Genomic DNA, 26,541 nt, shown 5'->3' with positions numbered 1-26,541 from the left:
AACATTGCGAATGTGTCCCTTTGGGCTCTGGGTAACTGTGAAGCCATTCTCACTATTTATACAAACCAAATAATCAATCGATTAACGGAGAAAATAATCAGCAGATGAATCCATAATGAAAATAATCATTAGTTAATAGTTCAAAATGAGCTCCAGTAAATGAACACGGAAAGGTTAAAGAGTAAACTAAATCTGTTCAAATGTTTTTGCTCTACTTATTTATGTTGACTGAGATGCAGTAAATTATACTGACTGAATCTAAGCTTTTGTTGTTGTCGTTGACCTGTTCAAAAGGAATCATTCATAAATGTATTATTAAAGTGATAACTTTAATATTTATATTCGAGTTTTGCTCAATAATAATTTCCCGTCACTGTGTGAACAAAATTTTCAAATAAGACGTGAATTGCCACTGCGCATGTCCACAAAATCAGCTGTGAAGGAGACGGGGCTTCAGTGACGTACCAGGAAGAGATCCCCACGCGTGTAGTTTGGTTGTGTTTTACGGTGAGTCCGTGCCGTTCTAATTGTTCTAATTCTCGGTGTTTCTCTGTTTTTCTAAACAAACTCAAGTTTACAGGCTAACTGAAAGCATCTGTTGGTAGCATAAGGGTAACGTTAGCCGCTGAGCTACAACTAAAACACAGACACACGTGTTTTTATGTGTGCGTGTAGCTAAAAGCACATGCTATTGTGGATAGCTTTAACGGACTTTAACATCATCAGTCCTATTACGGCACATTTAGTTTGCCTGTGCTTCGTGACTGTGTATGAAGTCAGCGCTAACGATGTTAAACAGGCTAGGTGTAGCAGACGGCAAACCTTCTGTACGACGGGGCTCCATTCAGAAAGGTGTCCTTACCTGTCAGACAGTGAGACACAGGTAATAATAACGTATAATATGAAACCATAAACACACCGATAAGGGTCCGTCTTCAGTTCGGCACAAGTCAAATGATTCAAACGTTTTTGTTTTTTTTATAGGTTTCCCATTTGGGTAATCTGTTATTATCTTTATGCTCCAGTAAAATAATGCATATTAAAGCTTAATACAGGTGCTGGTAATATCTAATAATATGTCTAGTGACTGGGAAACTGTTACTATTAAGGGTGTGCAAAAAAAATCGATTCACATTCCCGATTCAAAATCGATTCATAGAATTCCGAAAATCGATTATTATTTTTATTTTTTTACTTCAAATCTACTGTCTACTGCAATCACATGGGAAAAGTAACTACATTTAAATTCTGTGAATCGTTTTTTTTGTTAATCGAGAATCGTTTTTGAATCGAAAATCGATTTTGAATCGATTCTTGACCCTAAAAATCGATATCGAATCGTGACATTTTCTGAATCGTACACCCCTTCTAAATATACAACTGCGTTTTATATCATGCTGACAAGTAACTTTGCAGTTTTTCGAAATAATGTTTGGCATGAGTCTGAAATCCTTCCAATCATCAGATTTAAATAAGTGCTCTGACTGTGTCTGTGTGAGCTTGTGCAGCTCTTAGCTGTCTTTCTGTGGCTCAGGTGTGCTGATGATGTCATCGGCAGCAGCAGCAGAGGACCAGCTGTGTCTGAACATCTGCAGCAGTTTCTCCCCCTCTTCATCCCCCCGGTCAAAACCTCTGACTACTCAGCAGAGATGGGCCAGAGTGAGTGTCGACAGTTGACTGTGGTTTCACCATTATTTCTTGTTCAACTGTTCAGAGGTTTTAGCTGATCGGAGTTTGTTTCTGTTCGGCCTCCAGAAGAAGCACAACGCCGAGAAGAGAAGGATCAACTCCTCAGAGGAGGAGGAGAAGAAGAGAGGCTCCTTCAAACAGAGGAGACTGGACAAGAAAGCCGAGGAAGAAGAAGAAGAAGAAGAGGAGGAGGAGGAGGTGCAGACTGAAGCTTCTCCTCCTGCAGACACTCAGGTAAACATGCCTGTCAAACCAATCAGGTTCCTTTTTGAGCACCTGTTGAAAGAGTTTAAAATTAGACCGCAACACATTGTTGTCTTCTCCGTGACTAGGTTTACATGCACGCTATTTTTCAGACTATGACAATATTCTGTATTTGATACGGGTCATGTAAACAGCATATTTGGTTTGGATATTCAGAATTAGGCCTTATTGGGAATGTAGCCTTTTCATGTTAAGACATGTGATATGCCGATATAATCGATGTTTAAGGAGCATTCATAGGTCACGTGTATTCAGCGCATTTCAGAATATGTGTCTCAGTCGAGGTTTTTTTGCGCAGTTTGGACACACAGCATCTTGCCTTTTTACGGTCAACTCTGCGTGCGTTGTACACAAACCAACTGGCCAACAGTTTACAAGACTGGGGTAGAGATGCATGGCCAAAAGAAAAGAAGGCGAAACACACCTTCTTTTAAACATTATAAGAGACTTGGATATAAACAGGCTTTTGGATATAAGCAAATATTGCAACTCTGATCTTTTCAAGAAGGTGGTTGAAGGAATGAGAAAAGCAGGCTGTGTTCACATGGTCCGCCACTGGTGGAACACTTTTTTTGTGAATTGCATATAAACGGGAATATTAGTTGAATATTGATTTTCATTAGCCATGTAAACAGCTTAGCAGGAATATTGTCCTTTTCAAAAGAAGGGCAAACTGTAATATTTTGTGCATGTAAGTCAGATTTTTCCTCATTTGCCACAGAAATGTTTGATTCTCCACATATTTATTATCATTGTTATTTTTATTATAATAATATCTTCCAGTCTCTATCCACTGTGCAGACAGACAGGAAGACACCACAGAAGAAGAAGGATGCAGTGAGGGAAACAGGAAGGAGCAGCATCAAGACTTCCTCTCTGTTTAAACACAACCCAGAGATCCCAGAGTTCCACAGGTACACAGCTCCTCCTCTGATTGGCCGAACAGATCAGCCTCTGATTCTGATCACATCATAGCCAGCTGACATCAGTGTTTCTCAGATGTTATTGATTAATTGTTTGCTATTAATCAATCAATCAATCAATCAGATATTTAATCAGTTACCAATAAACTTTTCCTTTATTCATTCATTCATCCAGTAATTCATTTAATTTGTCTTTTTCCCATCTTCTACCGTTCTTCCTTATTTCGTACCTTTCCTTTACCCCTCCATTTCGTCATTCCTTCCTTCCTTCCTTAATTCATTCTTCTTCCTCCTTCACCCATTATTCCTTCATTCCTTTGTTTATGCTACCTCCCTTGCTTTCTTTCTTCTCTCCATCCTTTGTTTTTGCCTTCATTCACCCCTTCCTCCATCTCTACCTCCTTTCCTTCTTCTATCCTTTTTTTCCATCCTCCCTTCCTCTTTCAGACCAGTTGTCTCCCAGTTAAAAGAGAAGATTTTCACCAGTGACTCATTTTCAGACATGGACCTGCACCCACACCTGGTAACACACACACACACACACGCACACACACACCCTCATCTCCACTTAACTATAACAATAAATAATTATTATCATTTAGTTTTACATGTGTAATGTTTTCATGTCCCTCTGTTATAGAATATAAAGATATAGTACATTCTGTGCTCTTATTGCCTGGTTTCTGTTCACCAGGTGGCGACACTGAATAAAGTCCTGAATGTTTCCACAGTGACCAGGTCAGTACACACACACACACACACACACACACACACACGTCCTATTTTAACAATCGCACTCACTGAGCTTATTTGTTCGATAATCCTCATCAATTGACCTAGTTATTATATAGCTTATCTACTCGCCATCATTTGTCATTGTCCACTAATGTTTGAGCAACGATATCACTGCGAGGCTGCCTGCCGAAGGTAAACACAAAAGAACTCTCGCGACAGTTTGACAACGGATTCTTTCTAGCCATAACCACTCTGTAGAGGAGCAACTCAAACTCAGCATGGAGGGTGTTTAGTGTCAGCTTGGCAGTTCGACCGAATCGTAACCTGAAATAGATTTTACTTAACGTTGAGGGGATGTTGTATTTTGTCCCCAAAAGGGAGGTAAACATCCACAACATGAGTAACAGAGACTGATTATGGGATGCAAACCACCATCCAAGAATCAACCATCTTTTCTGTGTGTGTTCAGTGTTCAGAAACGGACTATCCCAGTTCTCCTGTCAGGACGAGACGCTGTCGTTCAATCTCAGACGGGTTCAGGTGAGTCAAACGCACTCTTTATAAATCTTTTATATTTACATGAATCAACAGCAACGTGAATACATCTGAAGGTGATAACCTGCTCATTATTACATGAATGTAAATGATCTTTAATGGCACGTTCCCAGTTCAGTTCTGTGCTGACAGAAAGGTCTAAATGTTAGTGGTATTACGTGTCTCTGCAGGTAAGACTCTGTCCTACGCCGTCCCCGTGGTTCAGAGTCTGCAGGGGCTCCAGCAGAAGGTCAGCAGGTCCGACGGTCCTCTGGCTGTCGTCATCGTCCCAACAAGAGAGGTGTGACATATCACCTGTCCTCACCTGTTGTGTTCTCTATTTCAGCTCACTCTTAAAGGGCCAGTGCGCTGATCTCAGCCCGCAGTGTGTTTGGATATTTTTCAGGGAAACAAGCTGAGCAAATTTTAGCAGCAGCTCAGTTCGCAGCCCCTCCGTCGATGGGCCTAAACAGCCGTCGTAGAAACACAGATTTTTAACGTGAAACTGCATTATTCAGTGTTTTAATTAGCTGGTTCACCTCTGCGGATAAAAAGCCTCCTGAACAAAAAACATTGAAGGAGTCCTAACCTAAATACTTAAGGCAATGGTGGTGAAGACAAAAATTCCCATGATCCCATGCGACTTCACCAAATTGTGTCTTTTGTAATTGTTTTGATTGAGTGATTGAGTTTTGATTGAAATAATCTAAATCTGAGGTTGAAAACGGTTTGGTGACTGAAGATGACATTTCACCTGTTTAAACATGATTTACTAACTCTTCCAACTTTCTTTCTGTCTGTCGATCAGCTCGCCCAGCAGACGTTTCAGACCTTCCAGAAGCTTCTAAAGGTAACACAAACCGATCACATTTATCTGATATTATTGGCTCATGATTATCAACACTGACTATGAAAACTTGCTTCTTACTTGATGATCTTATCAGGATGTTTTACTCCTAATCATTTGATCCTAAACACCCCCTCTTTAATTGAATGCACCAATCAGAGCTGAGCATGAACCCAAACTCAGTCCTGCAGCTGCAGGAAGAGTTGTTGGTAACAGCAGCTCACTCACGTGTTCTGTTTCTCTGTAGCCGTTTACCTGGATCGTCCCAGGAGTCCTGATGGGAGGAGAGAAGAGGAAATCGGAGAAGGCCAGGTACACAACTGACCCCTGTACTTACCTCCTCCTCTTCATCCTCCTCTTCTTGTTTTCTCCTCCTTCCCCTTCTACTCTTTTTGTCAGAAGTGCTGCTGTGATTCTAAAAGTCCATGAGGAGGTTTTAAGAATCCTTGAGTATTTTGTGTGTACCTTGAAAAGGTTAAAGAAGTCCTCAAGGTAGTTCTGAGTAGCCTCGATAAGGGTTCCAGGAATAATTTAGGAAGTATTAGGGGTCTTGAGGAAGTTCCAGTTGTAGAGTTTCTTGCTAAAGTTCTGGAGGCCCTTAAGAAGTTACCGGAGTGCTTGATGAGTTTCCAGTGTCCTGGAAGAGGTTGTGAAAAAACCTGGACTGACTGACTGACGTCTCTCTTCAGGCTTCGTAAAGGAATCAACATCCTGGTGTCAACTCCTGGACGTCTTGTGGATCACATCAAAAACACACTGAGCATCGCCTTCAGTGCTGTTCGCTGGCTGATCCTGGACGAGGCAGACCGGTAACTCACAAGTTTATAACTGCAAAGTGTTTTCTTTAACAGTAAAGTGTGTGTTCTTAGTCAAATAATTTTTTTTTAAACAGAATGAAACAGACTCAAATATCACAGATGTGTCAGTTTAAATGTCCTCTGCATCGTTATGGAAAACAGATGTTGTTTTTCATGATTCGAGCCGGTTAAAGAATGTTGAGCTTAAACTGAAAAGGACCAATAATTGATCCTTGAGGAACCCCACATCAGTTCTTTTCTGTCAGATATGAAGTTACATAATTTCTGAGAGCAACGGGAAACTGTTAGCTCCATCAAAGCTCCAATAACTTAAAATACACGTACGTTTTTAGAAATGTTAAAAGTGGACATTGGTTTTGCCACTCCTCAGTGCTTTCAAAACACGACGAGACAACTTTTACAAGTTCTAAGGGTTTGTAAACAGTTTTGACAATGATTTCTCTCTAACTGTTGATGATCTTAGTTTATTAACAATGTTATATCTTCAGACCTTCATCCAGTGTTTGTGTGTATGTGGGTTTGTGTATGTGTGTTTAGGACGTTGGACCTGGGTTTTGAGAAGGATCTGACTGTCATATTAAACAGTCTAAACTCTACAGGACCAAGCAGACAGAACGTCCTGCTGTCTGCTACATTAACACATGGTAAATACACTGTGTTCTGTGAGCTCAGTCCTTCTGTACAATGTGGTCTGTCTTATTTTCTGTTTTCTTTATTTATAGTTTTTTATTATTACAATTTTAATATATTATTTAGATTTTTTTTATCCTTGTTGGTCACTTTACTTCATATACTATATACTCCAATACTTTACAGTATTGTTTACAGTGGGGCTTTTCAAATGGACAAAGAGACAACCGGAGGGAAAAAAAACTAAAAAAAACTTGAGCACATTGAGCACCATTTTTATTTTCAGTCTATATTTGTTTACATTTAGTCAAATTGTATTTTTTACTACCAAGCAGAACGGCTATGGTAAGGTTTGCATTAGCAAAAGTTGTGGTTACTAACTGATACCTGGTAGTTTTTTGGTACCACCTCGTGAAGGTTCCAAGCAAGCTGAGCCGATACCAGAAGGTGGAGTTAAAACACTACAGACCATTGATTGGTAACTAGCATAACACAGGACATCCTGCACAAACCTGCCATTTTAAAAAGGCCGGGCGACAGTCGATAGCGACAGCAGTGTATTTATTTTACTGTACTTTTAGTGTACTTTTTTTCTATGATTTCTAAGTGGATTTATGGATGTTTATTCTGATACCCTCAGAAAGTGTAAGTCACATTGAATGATATCAATATGTTTTATGTCTGTGTGTTAAATTTTTACTGAGTTACAGTATAAAGAGTTAAAGGATGGAGAGTTTTCAATCTGTCTCTGAGTGTTTTAAAGTGTCTCAACATGCTACTGCGTTTCAGGTGTAACTCGGTTAGTAGACGTTTGTCTTCAGGACCCAGTTAACATCCACGTGTCTGGCTCCGCCTCCTCTGACCTCACCACCACCAGCTCTGCTGTGACCTCTGACCCCAGCACAGCCAGCCAATCGGAGAGCTTTGCTTTGCCAGAGGCTTTGAAGCAATATGTGGTAGTGGTTCCCAGTAAGATCAGACTGGTCTGTCTGGCTGCTTTCATACTGGACAAATGCAAGGTAAACAATATAAATGTATTGCAGTCTAGTTTTCAACAAATCGTTTAGATCAGGCATCTTGCTCAGCTGGCTTTCAGTTGCAGCGACATAATTGGTCGACAGCAGATCATCAGTTAACGCTCACCATGATGACGTCTGTGGTTGTTCAGTTTTCTCAGAACAACAAACTTATCGTCTTCTTCTCGAGCTGCGAGGCCGTCGAGTTCCTGCACTCCCTCTTCACCTCCGTCCTCTCTGGGCCCTCCACCGATCAGAAGCCTCAGCTCTGCTTTCTGCGTCTCCATGGCAACATGAAGCAGGAGGTAAGCCAGCCACCAACATTTCTCTGCTCTTCGGTGTTTTTGTGATCCCCTGGGTATCGGAGCTTCAGTCAGTGTGGGTGTGTTTGTTTTCTCCAACAGGAGCGCTCTGAGGTCTTCCAGCAGTTTTCCGTGTCTAATTCTGGAGTCCTGCTGTGTACGGTCAGTGTTTCTCTTCATCATCATGTCTGTGTTCTCACTTCTCTTCACAGAAAATCTAGTATTCATTATGCACCATATACAACACATGTTACACTGTAAGTTATATTTATTATTTAGTCAAACAAATGTAAAATGTGTGTTTCAGGATGTCGCAGCCAGAGGTCTGGACCTTCCACAGGTCACCTGGATCATTCAGGTAATTATTCTAAATCTGACTCATCTCAGCAGTGTGGACATGCAGTTCAAACAAAAAGTGATTTTTCTTTCTCCGGTTGTTGTATAAAAAGGTTTTTAGAGGCCTGAAGAGGTGAATGTATGCAATATTTGTTAATGTCAGAAAAAAAATGTTGGTGCACTATAAGGTAGAAAACTGAAAAACGACTGTGGAAACAAGTAGATATATTACTCCCTACGAACGGATATGTAAATATTTTTAAGAAATAAGGCTTTAAGCTGATTTTGTGACCCTCCTCAGATTTATTTTGAAGACCCCTTGGTAGGTAGGCTTATGTGATTGGCGATGTGATTGTATATCGACAGTTGATTGGTTTTTTTCTACGCCAATATTAAGCTGATTTTAACAAACTTACTATCAGAACTAAGATTTTATAAAAATAATCTCTAAAATCTGCATTTTACTCTGCATTTAGAGATGTTTCTATTGGAGCTGCATGTCTGCCCGCTGAGCCCCGTTAACCAGCAAGTTACGAGTGACTTTTCCATGGATCTGACACCATGCCTCTCCGTTCTCCATATGCCTTCTCACCAAAACATTGCTGTATGATACTTGATAACATCAGTTTATGTTTACAGTACACTCCTCCCACGGCAGCAGCAGAGTACGTTCATCGTGTCGGTCGGACGGCCCGTATCGGAGGAAGAGGTAGCAGCCTCCTCTTCCTCACTCCTGCTGAGACCGCCTTCATCACCGAACTGGCCAAACACCACATCAGGTCTGTTGTAGTACTATCTCAGTACCATGACAGCACTGTGCAGTACCATAGCGATAGTACTACTGATGCTACTGGTCCGTTACTTTCTGTTGGTCCACCTCCTGGTTTTGATTGCGGGGGCGGTTCTTGTTATGTTTCAGCCTATCAGAGCTGAAGCTGCTGGACATCCTGTCCAGTCTCATGATGGATGACACCTACAAGGGGCGGGGCAAATACTACAGCAAGGTAAAACACCTTTGACCTTTCAGATGGAGCTCCAGAGATATAAAGGTTCGGAGATGTTTGCAGAGTTCCTTGAGGTGGTTAAGCAACTCCAGGTGATTACAGCATGGATCTTTTCCAGGTTCCTGGAGTCTGTGAGAGGGTACAAGGGTCTGCAAGGCGATTGCAGGGCTCTTCAAAAAGGGTTTCACAGATCTTTGGGATGTTTCATTGGTCCCTCATGTGGTTCTAGATACCTTTTTTTGATTGCGTTTAAGTGGTCTTTCAGAGGGTATCCAGAGTTTTAAACAGTTTTTGCATCTTTAAGATTCCACTCTGAAGGAGTTTGGGTGGGGGTGTTTTTGTTTGGATTCCAAGTAGGGCTGGGCAATATGGAGAAAATCAAATATGACGATATTTTTGACCAAATACCTCAATATCGATACCGCAACGATATTGTAGTGTTGACTATTGGTGCTTTCACAAAATATTTACACAATGAGATTTTAGATGAATAATCATCAGTAATGTGGACATAATGACTAAGTGGGTAAGGCAATAATAGAACAGTTACAACAGTCTGGTAAGTTTACTGTCACTTTACTTTAATGCAGTCTTTAAAACCAGGAAAAGACAACACTTGTGTCATATTGCGATATTACGATATCCAAAATCTAAGACGATATCTAGTCTCATATCACAATGTCGATATAATATCGATATATTGCCCAGCTCTAATTCCAAGGTTCCTTCAGGGTATCCCAGTGTTTGACGGGGTATAACGGGTTTGCCAGTGTTTCAGGACTGTAAGATGATTCCAGGGGTAGTTGAGGTAGAGGTGTTCATGGGATTTCGGGAAGCTCTAATGGGGTTTCCTGAGTCCATCCTGTACATGGATCTTTGAATTGGTTCCAAGTGTCCATCGGGGCATTTTCAGGGCATTTTAAGTGTGTTCCAGGAGTCTTTAAGAGGGATCCATGGATACTTGGGTTTTGTAAGGGCATTTGAATGGGGCACGGGGCAATCTCTGAGAGAGTTAAAGGTTCATCTGGGTGTTCAGTGAGCTTTCAAGTTGGTTTAAATGGCCCGCCAGCTGTCTTTGGAGTCTCCTGAGGTCCTGGGGGTCCCTCAGGGTTTTGGAGTGGAGTTCTGGGGGTCTCTGCAGTGGGCCCAAGTTTTCTAGAGGACTGCAGTGGATTCACCATGAATCTGATGGTCTGAACCAACAGGCAGCTCAAACCACCTGCTGTTTCTCTGATGGTGATAAGAATCCTTTTTTTAAACACTTGTTTCTTTTTCTTTTTAAAGACCCAGACGTGACAGTGTCAGGCTGAGGAGCACCAGAACAAAAGACTCTGAGTAGAAAGACTTCAGTGACAGTAAAAGCAGCAGGGGGGACGAGTTTGTGAAGAATCCGTTTAGACAGTTTTTATTGAAGCGGAGACCTGATGGGTCCTGCAGCAGGTTGAGACAGGAAGTCTCTGATTCTGTCACTCTTGACATTAACACCTTTTTATTTAAATATTATCCATCTGTTGAACATGAAGGCTGAAACCTACTCACAGTTTCACAGGATGGAGCAGCCGAAGGGTTCAGTGCCGCCTTGCTCAGTGGATTTTGATCTCGCTCTGGTTCTGAGGCAGAACAATGTTTGTGGATCTTTTCTTTGATCATATCTCGGTATCAAAGGACTGGAGCTCCATTTGAACCGGATCATGCCAATAATTCATTGATCACATTTAGATTTTGATTATTAATGGAAAGCTGCAATTTATTGTGCAAAATCCTGAAACATCAGGAACATTTCAAAATTATAACTGAATACACCATGGAATAATAATATTTATCATAATAATTAAAAATTGAATGAAATCACAAATATAAGACGTTCCGTTAAACTAATAATGTCCCATAAGTGTGGGTGATAATTCTCAGATTTATATCAATCCATCAAATTACATTATGATGAAAATGCTAATGGAACTTTCCATAATAATCAAAGATGTAAGTCAATGTTGTAAAGTAAGTGTATTGTGCACGCCTTATTTTGATAGAGACGTGATACTTAGAATAGATAATTATGACTTTCTGTCCAATTTTGTCCAATGTTTACTTCCAATCACGTTCAACTGTAAATCAAATCCAATCAAAATACAGATTTATTTAGTTTATCCTAAAATCAAGGAGATTATATGTTTCACTCTTGAGCGTTCACCTGCTGGTCTTTCTCTCGGGGCTGGATCAACCTGTTAGCTGTGGCCTTCATGTCTAACTGTATATTTTATTTGTAATAATGGTAATTAGCTAGTGGTATTTTATTAATTCTGCATATATTAACTGACTCACAATGATCCCAACGCCTTTGGGTCCCTGATGTTGCAGGTGTTACTGGTTACACCGAAGGCTGATTTGACGGTTTTTGTTTACAGTTCATATAAAGTTGTTTGTGGTGAATAACAGCCGAACACTCTGTCTGTCTGTCTGTCTGTCTGTCTCTCTGTCTGTCTGTCAGAGTTCGTCTAAAGCCCTGGAGCAGGAGACCAGAGAGAGAGCGACGGTGCTGCAGACAGAATTTGAGAACTTTGTTCACTCAGACGCTCAGTCAGTGCAGAACGCTAAGAAAGGTATGTTACATTCAGTGTTTGTTTGTTTGTTTACTTATCTACACAGATCCTTTGTTGACATGTGTCCCTCTGATGTCATCAGCGCTGCAGTCCTTCCTGCGGGCATACACCACCTACCCTGCCCACCTCAAACACATCTTCCACATCCGCTCCCTCCACCTGGGACACACCGCCAAGAGCTTCGGCCTCAGAGACGCTCCGCAGGGCCTGAACGCTGCCCCGGGCCCCGGGGCCAAGACCCACAACAACAACAAGAACCAGAACCAGAACAAGGGGACCAGCAGCCAGAAGGCAGGAGGAAAGAGGTGTGTGTGTGTGTGTGTGTGTGTGTGTGTGTGTGTGTGTGTGTGTGTGTGTGTGTGTGTGTGTGTGTGTGTGTGTGTGTGTGTGTGTGTGTGTGTGTGTGTGTCTGACTACGTCTGTCTGCCTGCTCATACACACAACCCCTGCTGAGCTGACAGACAGTAACACACACACATTAAACACACACTCCTATACATAATTAAAGCTGCTGCTCCCTTCAGTGTGTGTGTTTTTGTGTGTGTGTGTGTGTGTGTGTGTGTGTGTGTGTGTGTGTGTGTGTGTGTGTGTGTGTGTGGTCGGTCAGACCATGTCCAGACAAGCCTGCAGTGAGGAGCAGCTGTTAACAACAACATGCACACACACTCTTAGTGGTCAGTAGAGACATATTGTAATTACAGGTGTGTGTGTGTCTCAATCCTAAGGGTGCTGGCCAGTTGTGTAATAGTGCGTTCAGGTGATCCTCATGATCATACATCTCATGAAGACTTAACCCTTGTCTTCCCGTCAACCTTGAAAAAAACACTTTTTTTTCTTTTTCTTTTTTTCAAAGTTTGTTTTCGCTTTTTCCAACTTTTTAAATTGTTAGATTTTTCTTCTATACATTTTCAGCGCTTATTTTTACGTCCCATATTTTCTGATATAAAACAAAATTGAAAACGGGTCAATGTGACCCGAAGTCAACACAAGGGTTAAACCAACACTGTATTTGTGAGCGGTGGAAAAAGTACTTTACTGAAGTAAAAGTATTAATACTACAGTGTAAAAAGACTGTAGTCAAATAGGAAAAACCACATCTGTCTACAGTGCAGCAGTACAGTGGAATAACCTGCCGACAAATTGGAAACTGAGTGTGTCACTGAGCACGTTTTAAAGTGGTCTTAAAGAACCATGTAGCATTTTCAATTTCAATTTTTTTACTTTTTATGACCAAGAAAGCAAAAAGCATGTGGACATAGCTACCCCGCCACCTTCTATTTTCTGTTGTTTGTATTGTCTGTACTTGTTGTTTTACTAAAAGACCACAATAGAAATGAGTATTCAGGACTTCAGACTTTGTGTTTTTTTTTTTTCCTGTGATTTTTAATGTCGGCCTACAGTATGTTATTACTGCTGTGCAGTGTTAGATGTATCTTTTTTTTTGTAATCCTCAAATATGTTCAAGTCTGCATTCAAGTACGGAAGTATTATCAGCCTCATGCAGTGACAGTAAATGTAGTGCAGTAAAAGTACACGTAGTGCAGTAAAATGTCTTTCTGTCTGTGACCGCTATCTGATTCTATCTGACATTATTAGATTTAGTTAATACTGAGTAGAGCTGAAGATCTTTGCCCGAACCCGACTCAACCCGTCTTAAGTTCTGTCATTTTACACAGGCTCGGGCCGGGCTCGGGTTTGCGCGGTAAATGAGCGGTCAGGTGATGCGTTTCGATTAGCGCGAAAATGGATGCTGAGGAGGTGAAACAGAGGCTGGCCTCTGGAGGACTTCTTTATATTTTATAGTTGACTTATTCAGTGTGTATGTTCACAGACTTTTTTTTTTTTTTATTAAAGAAGCAGATATTTTCTAACACAAAGTGAACATGAAGCAGACTAAACTTTAACATTTGATTTAAACGTCCTCAGGTTCTCTCGCGGTCAGAGGGAGGTCAGCCTGCTCTGCTCCGAGTTCTCTAGCGGGTTGGAGGGAGCAGACGCCAAGACCAAGAAGAAAAAGAAGAAGACGACCACATTTGGTCAGTCAGGAGAGGAGGAAGAGGAGGAGGAGTAATGAGGAGGTGCAGCAGCTGGAGGGCCTATGAGCGAAGGTGACGACCTGCAAACAGCTGACTGACTCGCTGTTACAGACACACATCAGACTTTTAGTTGATTAGATAATGAATCTGGATCAGAGTGCAGACGCGGACCTGAAGTCCAGGAGACGTCTGACTGTGTTCAGACAGATCGATGACATTTACATTGCACACAAAGTCAACAGAAAGACATGATTAGTAAATGTCGAAATTTGAGTGAAACATTGACGGTTATGCTGAAGTCTTCATGTAAAAACAGGAGTCTGCGTCTGTTGCATGTTAGCTTCCAGCTAACGTCGGTACAGTGGGTTCAAATCCAGTGAACGATGCTTCACTCTTCCTGTCTGAACACACATTTAAAATATCTGATATAAAGTTTTCTGAATTTGACAGGAAACAATCTCAGAATACAGTTTTTCATACATGACTCTTCTCTGTAAGACATCTTTAAAATGTTGTTGTACTGAAATGAACCCAGGCTCCCCTCTGCCTCAACAGTTGCTTTACCTTTCCATCTTTTTTAAAGGCTAGATTTGGTTTCAAGATGGACTCTGATGGCTTTAACAACCTGGTGTTTCAGCACAAACTGAAGACCAGACGTGTTTTTATTGTTGAAGTCTTCACAGATTCAGGATAATGTGAACAGGACATTTGTGTGTTCTTTAAATATGAATATTTCTACTGTTTGATGACTTTGATGAAGATTTATTTTTCTTTGTTGGAAAATAAAATGTAATTTTTGCTCTTTGAGGGTAGAACCTACTGACAGCGCCTGAACTCAACTTTTTAGGATTCTCAACTGTTTCCCAGCATGTGTTTCACTTCATTCTGCCGAAAACTACAGTAATGCTGCAGTATTGCTACAGCTCAGTACTGCAGGTAAGATAGTAAAGATAGTAGACTTTATTACATCCAGATTTTAGCGTTGTTAGAAGGTGTATCTTGCAGCAGAAATCTTCGTCTGCCTGCTTTCACGGAGCTGTGATGTTAATTTCAGGCTCACAGCTTCACACTGTATATTTACAGTATGGCTACGTTCAAACTGCAAATCTTAATGCTTAATTTGGATTTTTTGCTCAGATCCGATTAAATTGTATTGGGCTGTTCACATTAAAATGTGGCCTATATCAGATTGCAGTGTGAACTGTTTGCAGTTTTGAACTGACCCAAGAACAAAAGAACAATGTCATCAGACGCAGCACGCTGTTGCACTAAAGTTAGTTATTTCAAAATGTTTGTGTAATGGCAGCCGTAACAGTAATGAGCAGGTGCTGAGGAGGAGAAGAATGAAGAGAAAGAGAGCCAAATTGGCTATTTTGGCCTTTTGCGGGGTTATGGCTGCAAATTCCCTACAGAGGTCTGTTCTCCATTTTGTAGGCCTAGTCAAGTTTTTAGTTTTTTTTACGGTCTGTGTCTAGGGCTAGGGATGTAGGTTGACGTAAAAGTCAAAAGCTGCCTTGGTTGTTCACACTGCGGCCGCATTGAAAAAAAATCTGACCTGGGTCTGATTCACGACCACATGTGGAATCTGATTTGAAAAAATCAGATCTGGGCAAGATTTGAGTGTTCACACTACTTCTGAAGAAGTCTGACCTGGTCACTTGACCCCCCCAAAAAAAAATCAGATTTGGGCCACTTTTGCCTGCAGTCTAAATGTAGCCTATGTGTGTGTGTGTATATGTAAAATCACAGTGTCAATGAGTGTTTGTGGAGGACGTCCACACAAACAACTTAACACTTTGGCTCAACTGGAACGTCTGTTTTCCACGAGATGGAGTTATGCATGCCAAAAAACATCCAAAATATAAAAATAAACAAAGTAAATAAACCTAAATATAACGACGTTAAACTAAAGGGAAAGGTTTTGAAGTGGAGGTTTTCGGTTGAAGAAATAAAAGCCTATTTTCAGAGTTTCTGTGAAAGCAGCTGCTGTCTGCAGCACTTAAGGAAATATTCAGAGTGTTCTGGTCACTCTTATGTGTAAAGGCTGCCTTTTACCAGCATTAATATTTCACCCTCTGTTTAATATTTCATCAGTTAATCGCTCCGTTAATGTCTGAATTACATGTTCTGCCGTCTGATTGGACTGATGGAAGTGGAGAGTAACAGTCCAGTGATGGACACAAAATGAACTGCCAATAATTCTGATGATCGAATTATTTATCAGACTTCATTCATGATTTATCGTTCTCATTTTTATATCTTTGCAAACTGAATATTTGCAACAAACAGCTGATGTAACTTGAGAGAAATTTCTTCAGAAATACAAACTGTGGCTGTTTTTTTTTTCTTTCTTTTTTTATATAGATATATAAAACCCACAAGACCAAGGCCTAGTCTACACGTACTTGGCTTATATTTGCTGTAAAAAAAGAATCCTGTTCACGCAAGTGCTGTTTAAAAACAAAAATCTCCGTCCACATGAAAACGCAAAAACCACAATTGAAGCGCTGTCAAAAGTAGGCCAAACCAAGAGCAGCATCGATCGCTCCTAACACATTCTGACTCTGTTCCTCAATATAGTGGAAGACTAACACATTTATGTGCAAACAAAATAAAATCCTGTTAGAACCGGCACTATTTTGGCTCCGTCCGCCATTGCGCAAAATCTCGCCTCATTTACGACGCATCATCAAAGGACATAACCGCGCAGGCTAAATACCGGTGTACCTGTGGACTAGACCCAAGACAAGTCCCAGTCAATCTCATGAGATCAAAACTAGTACAAGGAGTCTGAGTTAAGCGCCCCAAAAGGAGTCCATAAAATGGTCTCAGTCAGGACCTGAAACTATTTAGACCTTTTTCACACTTTGTTGCGTCATAAACATACTTTTTTATATTATATTTTTTTGGCCATTTTAGGCCTTTATTTCCACAGGACATATGAAGACATGAAAGGGGAGAGAGAGGGAGGAATGACATGCAGCAAAGGGCCGCCGGTCGGAGTCAAACCCGCAGCCGCTGCATCATGGAGCATACCTCTATAGATGTGCGCCTGCTCCACCAACTGAGCTAAGCCAGCCACTGTATCATAAAAATACTTTTAAGTCATAATGTACCATCAAAATACACTACAAATAATAAAGCAAAAACTTTAAGAATTACTTGCATATTTATTGAAATTTAAAAAAAAAAAACTGAAATATAACAACTAGACATTCAAAACACCCAGAATCTTCAGTTGGCAGTTTGTTTCTTTCTCAGCTCTTTTTGTGAATACGGTGTTGTTATTATCAATGATAGAACTATATGGACAAAATGTTGTGTTGGAAATCTTCCCCTGAAGCCTCAACATGTTGGTTTGTCCAACAAATGCCTCCACTTGGTCCTTTTTAAAGGACCGGTTGTCCTGCTGCGCTGCGTACACATGAAAAAGGGGTTACTTTTGTTTGTTGGAGTCGTCCTTGTTGTGATGTGACGTCACATCTGCTCGACCAGTCACGACCAACCTCACTGCCCCAGACTCCTAAAAGTACCTTAACCTCCATTCAGCATCGCCTCCTGACTGAGTCCAGATTTAGTTCCAGGAACACATCCCTGCAGCCGGTGTAGAACCGTGAAACAAAAGCAGAACCGTGAGCGAGGTTTAATAAAAGTCTCCTTAACTTTATTCTCCTAATCCAGGGGTGTCAAACGTACGGCCCGTGGGCCAGAACCGGCCCGCCAATGGTCCAATCAGGCCCACCGGATGACTTTGCAAAGTGTGAAAATTGCAGAGAAGTAATTAATTCCAATTCCAAATTTACCACTTTAATCTGAGAAAATATCCAACTTCTTTTTCTGTAAATTTACGACTTTAATCTTAGAAATTCTGAGGTTTTTTTCTCCGAATATTACCCCTCTCTCCCGGATCCGTAACATTATTTTTTTCTCCTACATTGGGCCTTAAAACGCTTAGAACCCTTAGAAGCAACTTGCTTTTGCCAACCTCAAGCTGACAAGAAACTCTGTGGCAGAGATAGTTTCTGATCATGCTGGAGAGGTTTACTGGTCTGGCCCACTTGAGATCAAATGATGGAGTATATTGCCCATGAACTAAAAGGAGTTTGACACCCAATCTAAAGTAAAGAATTCTATCTCCATTAACATGAATGAGTTCTTTTGTTCCTGTACGTCGTTCTGTAGGAACCAGTCCTCCCAGTGTGCTGGTGTCAGCGCGGGTGTGGTTCCGTGTGGGTCAGCACGCGAGGCAGCAGGGGCGGGGCTGGGTGGTGGTGGTGGCGGTGGTGGGGGGCGTGGCTTCGGTACAGGTATAGGTCCAGTGTGGGCGGGGCAGGAGGGTACAGGTACTGCGTGGGCAGGAACATCCTGCCGGCTTCAGCCAGCAGCTCCAAACCAACAGCTGACTGACGCTTCCACTTGGTTCTGTCGTGTCGGAGGAAACAGATTTATAACATGTTCATAGTAATGTTTAGAATTACAACAATATACCAAGAACATTAGAACTGTATTTGGTGTAAAACACATTGTGCTGAGCCCTGAAGATTTCTTCTTAACTTGTTCGTACAAGTTATTTCTTTAGTTATTTTCACAAGTTATCATCTATGCAAGTTAGTTTTGTGCACACATTTCACACACACGTTATATTGTGCCGCAATAAGATTTACTATAAAATGTTAATTAAAAACTTATTAGGCTATAAGAGGTTTCTTCTTATAATCAAAAAAAACCAAATAAAAACTTTGAAGTTTTTATTTGAAGAAAGTAATCCAAAAAATAACAACTGAATAAAGTCAAGCACATCCAACCTAAATTGTACAATTGATGGTTCATTTAGACCTCCAGCCAATCACAGTAAAGGAAATCTCAGAGTGCATGGAACAATACAAATAATAATCAGTTCTGTACGCTCCTCCTGCTCTCTTTGATTCTGCACTAAAAGCTCCAGATTTGTTTCTGCATGAATTATTAATCATTAATTACAGCACACACTGCTGAATTATTGATCCCACAGCGTTCATTATTAATCAGAAGATGTCTCACATGTGTCTGTCTACAGTGATACTGAACTCAGACAGACAGACTCAACTAAAACAATTGTTGTTAAAGCAGGAAATATATATATATATATATATATATATATATATATATATTTATTTTTTATTTTGTTCTAATACTAAAATAGTATTTGTTCATAATATTTTACTCTCTTTTCTTGTATCAGGTCCTTTATATTTTGATTCATATTTTTTACGACAGTTAAACTCCTGTTTTGGTACTAAATCTTATACAATTATTGGGTATATTATTGAGATTTCAGATTTTTGGCTTTACCATATACTAAAGAAGATCAGCTACTGAATGGACCTTGAGGTGACATTATTTTCTTAAATATATTTCTATAAATGACCTCCTGTTGTGGTATGTTTCTGTGATACTGTATGATCACAAAAAGACACAAAATGGCCACAAAGAGAGACAAAACAAACACAAAGAGACACAAACCAACCACAAAGACACACAAACCGGCCACAAAGAGAGACAAAACAAACACAAAGAGACACAAAACAACCACAGAGAGACACGTCAATACAAGGAGACACAAAATGACCACAGACGAGTCAGCCATGTCCCTTTCAGTCTTGGGGTCTTATATGTAGGAGGGGGGGGCATTTTACACGTTTGTGCTCAGAGGCCCATTGTCTGATTATCTGTCCAACCTTCTATGATATGTTACCTACTGTTCTGGTACCAGGTCTTGTGTGTTTCTATGATACTTGTATGTATTACCTCCTGTTCTGGTACCAGGTCTTGTGTGTTTCTATGATACTTGTATGTATTACTACTGTCTGGTACCATCTTGTGACTATTACTTCGTACAGTCTGTTACAATACACCTACTTGTCCAGGTCTGTGACAATACTTTAACTCTGTTCTGGTACCAGGTCTTGTGTATTTCTATGATACTTGTATTACCTACTGTTCTGGTACCAGGTCTTGTGTATTTCTATGATACTTGTATGTATTACCTCCTGTTCTGGTACCAGGTCTTGTGCGTTTCTATGATACTTTACCTACTGTTCTGGTACCAGGTCTTGTGCGTTTCTATGATACTTTACCTACTGTTCTGGTACCAGGTCTTGTGTATTTCTATGATACTTGTATGTATTACCTCCTGTTCTGATACCAGGTCTTGTGTATTTCTATGATACTTGTATGTATTACCTCCTGTTCTGGTACCAGGTCTTGTGTATTTCTATGATACTTGTATGTATTACCTCCTGTTCTGGTACCAGGTCTTGTGTATTTCTATGATACTTGTATGTATTACCTCCTGTTCTGGTACCAGGTCTTGTGCGTTTCTATGATACTTTACCTCCTGTTCTGGTACCAGGTCTTGTGTATTTCTATGATACTTGTATGTATTACCTCCTGTTCTGGTACCAGGTCTTGTGTATTTCTATGATACTTGTATGTATTACCTCCTTCTGGTACCAGGCTTGTGTCAAATGTATACTTTGTACAGGTCTTGTCTCATGATCTTACCTACTGTTCTGGTACCAGGTCTTGTGTTCTATGATACTTACCTACTGTTCTGTACCAGGCTTGTGTATTCTATGATACTTGTATGTATTACCTCCTGTTCTGGTACCAGGTCTTGTGTATTTCTATGATACTTGTATGTATTACCTCCTGTTCTGGTACCAGGTCTTGTGTATTTCTATGATACTTGTATGTATTACCTCCTGTTCTGGTACCAGGTCTTGTGTATTTCTATGATACTTGTATGTATTACCTCCTGTTCTGGTACCAGGTCTTGTCTTCTATGATACTTTACCTCCTGTTCTGGTACCAGGTCTTGTGTATTTCTATGATACTTGTATGTATTACCTCCTGTTCTGGTACCAGGTCTTGTGTATTCTATGATACTTGTATGTATTACTCTGTTCTGGTACCAGGTCTTGTGCTTTCTATATACTTTACCTACTGTTCTGGTACCAGGTCTTGTGTATTTCTATGATACTTGTATGTATTACCTCCTGTTCTGGTACCAGGTCTTGTGCTCTATGATACTTACACTGTCTGTACCAGGTTTTTTCCATATACTTTATTTCTCCTGTTCTGGTACCAGGTCTTGTGTATTTCTATGATACTTGTATTACCTACTGTTCTGGTACCAGGTCTTGTGTATTTCTATGATACTTGTATGTATTACCTCCTGTTCTGGTACCAGGTCTTGTGCGTTTCTATGATACTTTACCTACTGTTCTGGTACCAGGTCTTGTGCGTTTCTATGATACTTTACCTACTGTTCTGGTACCAGGTCTTGTGTATTTCTATGATACTTGTATGTATTACCTCCTGTTCTGATACCAGGTCTTGTGTATTTCTATGATACTTGTATGTATTACCTCCTGTTCTGGTACCAGGTCTTGTGTATTTCTATGATACTTGTATGTATTACCTCCTGTTCTGGTACCAGGTCTTGTGTATTTCTATGATACTTGTATGTATTACCTCCTGTTCTGGTACCAGGTCTTGTGCGTTTCTATGATACTTTACCTCCTGTTCTGGTACCAGGTCTTGTGTATTTCTATGATACTTGTATGTATTACCTCCTGTTCTGGTACCAGGTCTTGTCTATGATACTTGTATGTATTACCTCCTGTTCTGGTACCAGGTTTTGTGTATTTCTATGATACTTGTATGTATTACCTCCTGTTCTGGTACCAGGTCTTGTGCGTTTCTATGATACTTTACCTCCTGTTCTGTACCAGGTCTTGTGTACTATGATACTTGTATGTATTACCTCTTTACCAGGTCTTGTGTATCTAATACTTGTATGTATTACCTCCTGTTCTGGTACCATTGTGTCTATGATACTTGTATGTATTACCTCCTGTTCTGGTACCAGGTCTTGTGTATATGATACTTTACCTCCTGTTCTGATACCAGGTCTTGTGTATTTCTATGATACTTGTATGTATTACCTCCTGTTCTGGTACCAGGTCTTGTGTATTTCTATGATACTTGTATTACCTCCTGTTCTGGTACCAGGTCTTGTGTATTTCTATGATACTTGTATGTATTACCTCCTGTTCTGGTACCAGGTCTTGACCTGGGTGTCGCTGAGATGCAGTGCAGCAGCCAGCTCCATGCGGTCCTGGACACTCAGGTACTTCTGTTTCTGGAAGCTCCTCTCGAGCCTCGACAGCTGCTGGTCGCTGAACGCCGTCCGAGCTTTACGAGGTTTCTTCAGACGATCCATCACAGGGTCCGAGGCCCCGCTCTGCACTGAGTGATTGACAGGTGGAAATGACATCCCATCAGACCCCTCAGTCCTGCAGTTTATTATTACTGATACAATGTGACTGAAGACATTCAGTAAATATTCTTAAATGAGTTGGTCGTATAGAGAAAAATAAATATGATGGAAACATTTGGACTTTAATCAAATCTTGTTGTCTGTTTAGGTTTGCTGTCACATTGAACTGAATGAGACTGACGTTTTAACTGCAACCTGGGTTTAACGGCTAAAACAGGCATCCTTTTTTTTCTCACCCTGGGCCCCAGACCTCAAGGGTCCCAAAAGCCACAGGGTGAGGGTAATGGGGGGGGGGGTTAATCCAGTCTTGATTTCAGGTCCTATTAGAGACAGGGTTCAAGTTGTGTTTTAGACTAAAAGAAGAGAAGCTGCTGTCTCACTTCGTTTTTAAGGTGGGATTGTTTAATAGATTTGATTCTGAAGACCGTAAAGATAGAAGCCGTCACCTCAGAGTCGTTGATAACATTTCCCTGTGAGGTCCGAGGAGACAGTGAGACATTTACATTCATCATCATCATCATATACTTATACTTTCATTATTAATTCATCATCAGTATTTCAGTCTGATTCATTCAGATCAAAACTTCTTATTTCTGTTTCATAAAAACCTCATTAAACATAAAATAGCCTATAAAAACACACTAACTGGATGAAAGTGTGATGTCAATCAGTGATATGATGATAAACAGCTGCTTTGTTTAAGAGCTGTAAAGCTCCAGGATTCATTTGAAGACAGTGTTATAAATGGTTTATTTTTATAATTGCTTTGTCCATTTTTTCATATCGTGATACAAGGCTTGAAATGTGACATGAAAGTGAATCTGATGTAGTTCAGAGAAAATACCGTCTTTCAGTGACACATTCTGATTAATAATTAATGAGCAACTCCGACATTTTTGTCCTTAATTGGCCTCCTTAATAAAACCTTCAAAGGCAGCAGCGGAATAAATAAAATTAGTTTAATTTATTTTTATTTTGTAGATTACAATTAATGCAGTGCAGAGGGCTTTGTATAAAAAAACAGAATAGCTGCTAAAAATGCAAAACTTAACCTACGTAAAAAAAAAAAAAAAAAAGTTATTTGATCCAAATTTTAAAACAACTAAAAGAACTAAATTTAAATGTGTCATTTTAACTCTGAGCTGAATGCATAATGATAACATGAAGGAGGATGAATGGCTTTATGACATATGGTTAGATATTTGCCAATAAGATCTAAATATTACCGCTTATTATTATAAGTTGTTGTTGTTAATAATAAATGAGGCAAATCAGGAAGCTCAAAACGAAATGAAATAAGAGATTTATAAAATAAATCAGTTCTCCTTCAGGCGGATCGGAGTTGATTTATTTATTTTCTACAAATAACAACCTAAAAACATGCTTCATATTTTGACTCCAGTGTTTTTAATAAGATATTAAATTATCTGAATCCTGAAACCGAAAACTTTTCTTAGAAATCGCCGCATATCATATTAATTATAACGGCTTCATATGTAAAATGTTTTCTTGTCACATAAACAAACCTTTTTTTGATTTCAGATTATGATTAAAACTCGGATAAAACAGATAAAACCACTAAATTGTCTTTTTTTTTTTACATTAAAATCATGAACTTCTCCGAAGATTTTATTTGGTTATGTGAACGTAAACTAGGCCTAATATGTTTTCTTATTTTGTTGTTTTTCTGTAATTGTATGATTTTTCTGGTCTCTTACCTCTGGATTCACTGTCGGAAGAGAAGCTGCTGTGACTTTTGTCCTGATAGTCTTCTTCCGGACCGGACTGGAATGGCTCGGCTTCTAGCTCCGGCTGTCCCGGGTCAGGGTAGACCTGTCCCGGGTCAGAGTCGACCAGATCCGGATCAGAGTAGGGCCGGCAGTCCCCTAAGATGTCCCGGATAAGGAAAGAGGAGCTGACGGTGCGCGGCTGGAACTGCTGCAGGTGACCGGGCAGCAACACAGACTCCAGCCGTGGAACCGGCTTTCTTCGCGGGGAAGGAGGCGCCGAGCAGCCGCTGCTGCTGCCCGGGCTGAGCTCCGGAGGGTCTGCCCGGGAGAGGAGCGCGCCCGCCGGCCTGAGGGAGAGCAGAGAGTCGATGCGGAACCTGGAGCAGCCGGAGGCAGAATCCTCCATCTCCGTCCTGACTCAGGTGAGTTTGTGCACTCAGGTGTGCAGACACATTACAGTAAAGTGCAGCAGCGGAAGATGACGTACGACTTCAAATATTAGTTTGATTGTGACATAATTTTCCTTTTGAAATTCAATAAGTTAAAAAAGACCAGATTCACAAAAGAAAAGCCCAAACTGTTTGATTGCTGAGTGAAGATTATTGATCCAGATGGAGAATCGATTAGCAGCTTATTTCTTCAGCACCATGGAGAGGGAGATAGAGTCCCTCCTCCAGCTGACTGTGTGTGTGTGTGTGTGTGTGTGTGTGTGTGTGTGTGTGTGTGTGTGTGTGTGTGTGTGTGTGTGTGTGTGTGTGTGTGTGTGTGTGTGTGTGTGTGTGTGTGTGTGTGTGTGTGTGTTAAAGACCAGTTATTGTGACTGATAGCTAGAATGTGCATTCTCTGCTCTGGATATTTGCAATAGAATACACGTGAATGGCAAAAGTCAATTCACCTGGAAGAATATTATTGTGGATAAATTAAATGTTCTTTTTGACTAGGAAGAATTGAATTACAAATATCTGCAATATATCCAGTATAGCTATTAAATGTTAAAACGGCCATTTGTACCTTTTAAGGATTCTAAATCCTGAATTTAGTTTTGACTAGTAAAATCAAAGTTGTAGATATATTGAAACTTTAACTAGTAAGAATGTTATTGTAGATATCTTTAATTTCCATTCTGACTAGTGAAAATATAATTGTGACTAGGAGAAATGCTATTATGAATATCTGAAATGTAATTACAGATAGGAGTGTGGTTCAATGAAATGTTAAAACAGCTTGCCATAAGAGCCCTGGGGGTTGATCCTACCACAGGTTGTGTTTTGGTGGAATCAGATGTGGATGGAAGAACAACACACAGATTTATGATGGTTTTTCTTTTTTATTTGAATTAAGGTTGAACATGTTTCCTCCACAGTTCAGTCCAGACTGTACATCCCCAGACCCTGAACTCCTCTCCTGGACACAGAGTCTGACTGATGAGCCCTGACCGCCCGGAGACGAGCGTCCTGGTCCCTGAAGGTGTCCAGAGCCGGAGCAGCCTGATGAGGATTCAATTTATTTTGTAAAGATGCAATAATTGACAGTTTGTAAAAATCAACATCTGACATATTATCAGCTTATAAAGTAGTTGATGCTAACTTCGTGTTTGTGTCCAATATTCTCTCTCTGTTTTTTTGTCTCTACCAACTCCTTAGGGAAATATCTGTCTCTCCAGCTGCTATTGTATGTTCACCAGCTAGTCTCTAACTGTGTCTGTCTGCTGTTCGCTGCTGAGCAGGAAGTACACAGTGGGTTTATCAGATTTTTATTCTGAAAAGAGATTGAACCAGGCAGGAGATGTGAAAGCAAAACCAAAACTAGAAGCTAAAAGAGGCTAAAAAGCTGCAGAGATAGAGACAATTCATCACTATCAGAGGCACTTTACCATTACACACACACACACACACACACACACACACACACACACACACACACAAAAAGATTAGTGCAGCTTTAATAAAAAATACCTGGACAGAAACAGGAAGTTCTTACCTGTATAAAGCGGGGCAGCTTGAATGGCGTCTGTGTGACGGGCAGAGCTTTGCTCCTCCTCAGCAGGCTGGTCCTTGTGTCGGGAATACATCCTGGTTTTATCTGCACACGCGCACACACACACACACACACACACACACACACACACACACACACATTCTGACATCAAACTTCATGTCTAAATAAATTCACCTGAGGAAAGTCCGTGTTACCGAAACGTTGTGAAATAAAGTATTTGCATGCATAATGGACAGTGTGCGGGACTTCTTCAACAACCAAACTTGTCTAAAATCAGTTTCAAACTCTACAAAGACACCACACTGGTCTCCACAAGATGGTGACATGTCCAGGGACTTACGGGCGGAAACTAGCAATTTGCTACAACCTGGCACAAGACATCTATTAATGTTTTTTGTGCACTGTCCCTGTTCAAATAAATAAATTACAATGACATCACACTGTTCTCTTAGGGATGATGACCATTGACTCGCACCAAAAGCTCTCACCCTCTGCAGCTGTTTGTGGTCGCTGGTTTGATTCCTGCTCAGCTGTTCGTCCATCCAGCGGCGAGCATACTCATGAGAGAGGAGGTCTGACAAAGGAGACGACACCCTGACGGACAGATCACTCAGCGGTAAGTCAATCAGCCTCATTCAATAATCAATAATCAGCTCTGTGGTTGTTTCTCTGACCTGGTTGTGACTCCAAACGTGATGTCAGGCACCGTCGGGTGCCGTGAAGCCCTGCCCTCCTTCTGTTTGGGGGCGGGAATCT

General features: G+C 40.6%; 3 protein-coding genes and 2 long non-coding RNA genes across 8 annotated transcripts in view; 3 read left to right on the top strand and 2 right to left on the bottom strand.

The window, feature by feature from the left end:
• The first annotated feature begins 421 nt into the window (after positions 1 to 421).
• ddx31 (DEAD (Asp-Glu-Ala-Asp) box polypeptide 31) lies at positions 422 to 14,554 on the top strand. 3 transcript variants are annotated; one of them, XM_039803814.1, is made up of 21 exons: positions 422 to 507; positions 1,535 to 1,659; positions 1,756 to 1,923; positions 2,755 to 2,867; positions 3,324 to 3,399; positions 3,571 to 3,614; positions 4,081 to 4,151; positions 4,337 to 4,446; positions 4,954 to 4,995; positions 5,240 to 5,304; positions 5,682 to 5,801; positions 6,348 to 6,454; positions 7,230 to 7,459; positions 7,609 to 7,761; positions 7,861 to 7,920; positions 8,066 to 8,116; positions 8,734 to 8,873; positions 9,014 to 9,098; positions 11,587 to 11,698; positions 11,781 to 12,003; positions 13,625 to 14,554. In XM_039803814.1, exons 2-21 carry the CDS (start codon positions 1,543 to 1,545, stop codon positions 13,767 to 13,769), a joined length of 2,232 nt encoding a protein of 743 aa, XP_039659748.1. In that variant the 5' UTR covers positions 422 to 507; positions 1,535 to 1,542; the 3' UTR covers positions 13,770 to 14,554. The 3 variants fall into 3 exon arrangements, with proteins under 3 accessions (XP_039659748.1, XP_039659745.1, XP_039659746.1); XM_039803811.1 differs by having other exon boundaries at positions 2,737 to 2,867; XM_039803812.1 differs by lacking the exon at positions 422 to 507 and adding an exon at positions 768 to 883 and having other exon boundaries at positions 2,737 to 2,867.
• Positions 14,555 to 16,885: 2,331 nt separating this feature from the next.
• Positions 16,886 to 24,196, bottom strand: barhl1a (BarH-like homeobox 1a). Its single transcript, XM_039803810.1, has 3 exons — positions 23,776 to 24,196; positions 21,825 to 22,026; positions 16,886 to 18,156 (listed from the first exon to the last, which is right to left on the bottom strand). The coding sequence occupies exons 1-3, from the start codon at positions 24,191 to 24,193 to the stop codon at positions 17,943 to 17,945; spliced, it is 834 nt and encodes a 277-aa protein (XP_039659744.1). The 5' UTR covers positions 24,194 to 24,196; the 3' UTR covers positions 16,886 to 17,942.
• LOC120560921 lies at positions 20,856 to 21,499 on the top strand. Its single transcript, XR_005639534.1, has 3 exons — positions 20,856 to 21,010; positions 21,056 to 21,365; positions 21,466 to 21,499. It is a non-coding gene; the product is annotated as an uncharacterized LOC120560921 (long non-coding RNA).
• LOC120560922 lies at positions 24,086 to 26,382 on the top strand. The gene is made up of 3 exons (XR_005639535.1): positions 24,086 to 24,209; positions 25,151 to 25,297; positions 26,238 to 26,382. It is a non-coding gene; the product is annotated as an uncharacterized LOC120560922 (long non-coding RNA).
• The window catches only part of cfap77 (cilia and flagella associated protein 77), a 6,802-nt gene continuing 5,365 nt past the window's right edge, over positions 25,105 to 26,541 (bottom strand). For both annotated transcript variants that reach the window (XM_039803809.1, XM_039803808.1), the window contains 4 exons: positions 26,460 to 26,541; positions 26,274 to 26,379; positions 25,768 to 25,869; positions 25,105 to 25,274 (listed from right to left, as the gene is read on the bottom strand). The exon at positions 26,460 to 26,541 is cut by the window's right edge and continues 162 nt beyond it. In XM_039803809.1, the coding sequence (XP_039659743.1) occupies positions 25,152 to 25,274; positions 25,768 to 25,869; positions 26,274 to 26,379; positions 26,460 to 26,541 (413 nt within the window). In that variant the 3' untranslated portion in view covers positions 25,105 to 25,151. The remainder of the gene's footprint in view (positions 25,275 to 25,767; positions 25,870 to 26,273; positions 26,380 to 26,459) is intronic.

The sequence above is a fragment of the Perca fluviatilis genome, chromosome 6 (assembly GCF_010015445.1).
Source record: "Perca fluviatilis chromosome 6, GENO_Pfluv_1.0, whole genome shotgun sequence".
NCBI classification, from domain to species: Eukaryota; Metazoa; Chordata; class Actinopteri; order Perciformes; family Percidae; genus Perca; species Perca fluviatilis.
Note: the sequence above shows the minus strand (reverse complement) of the source record. Positions and strands in the feature narration are given on the sequence as shown.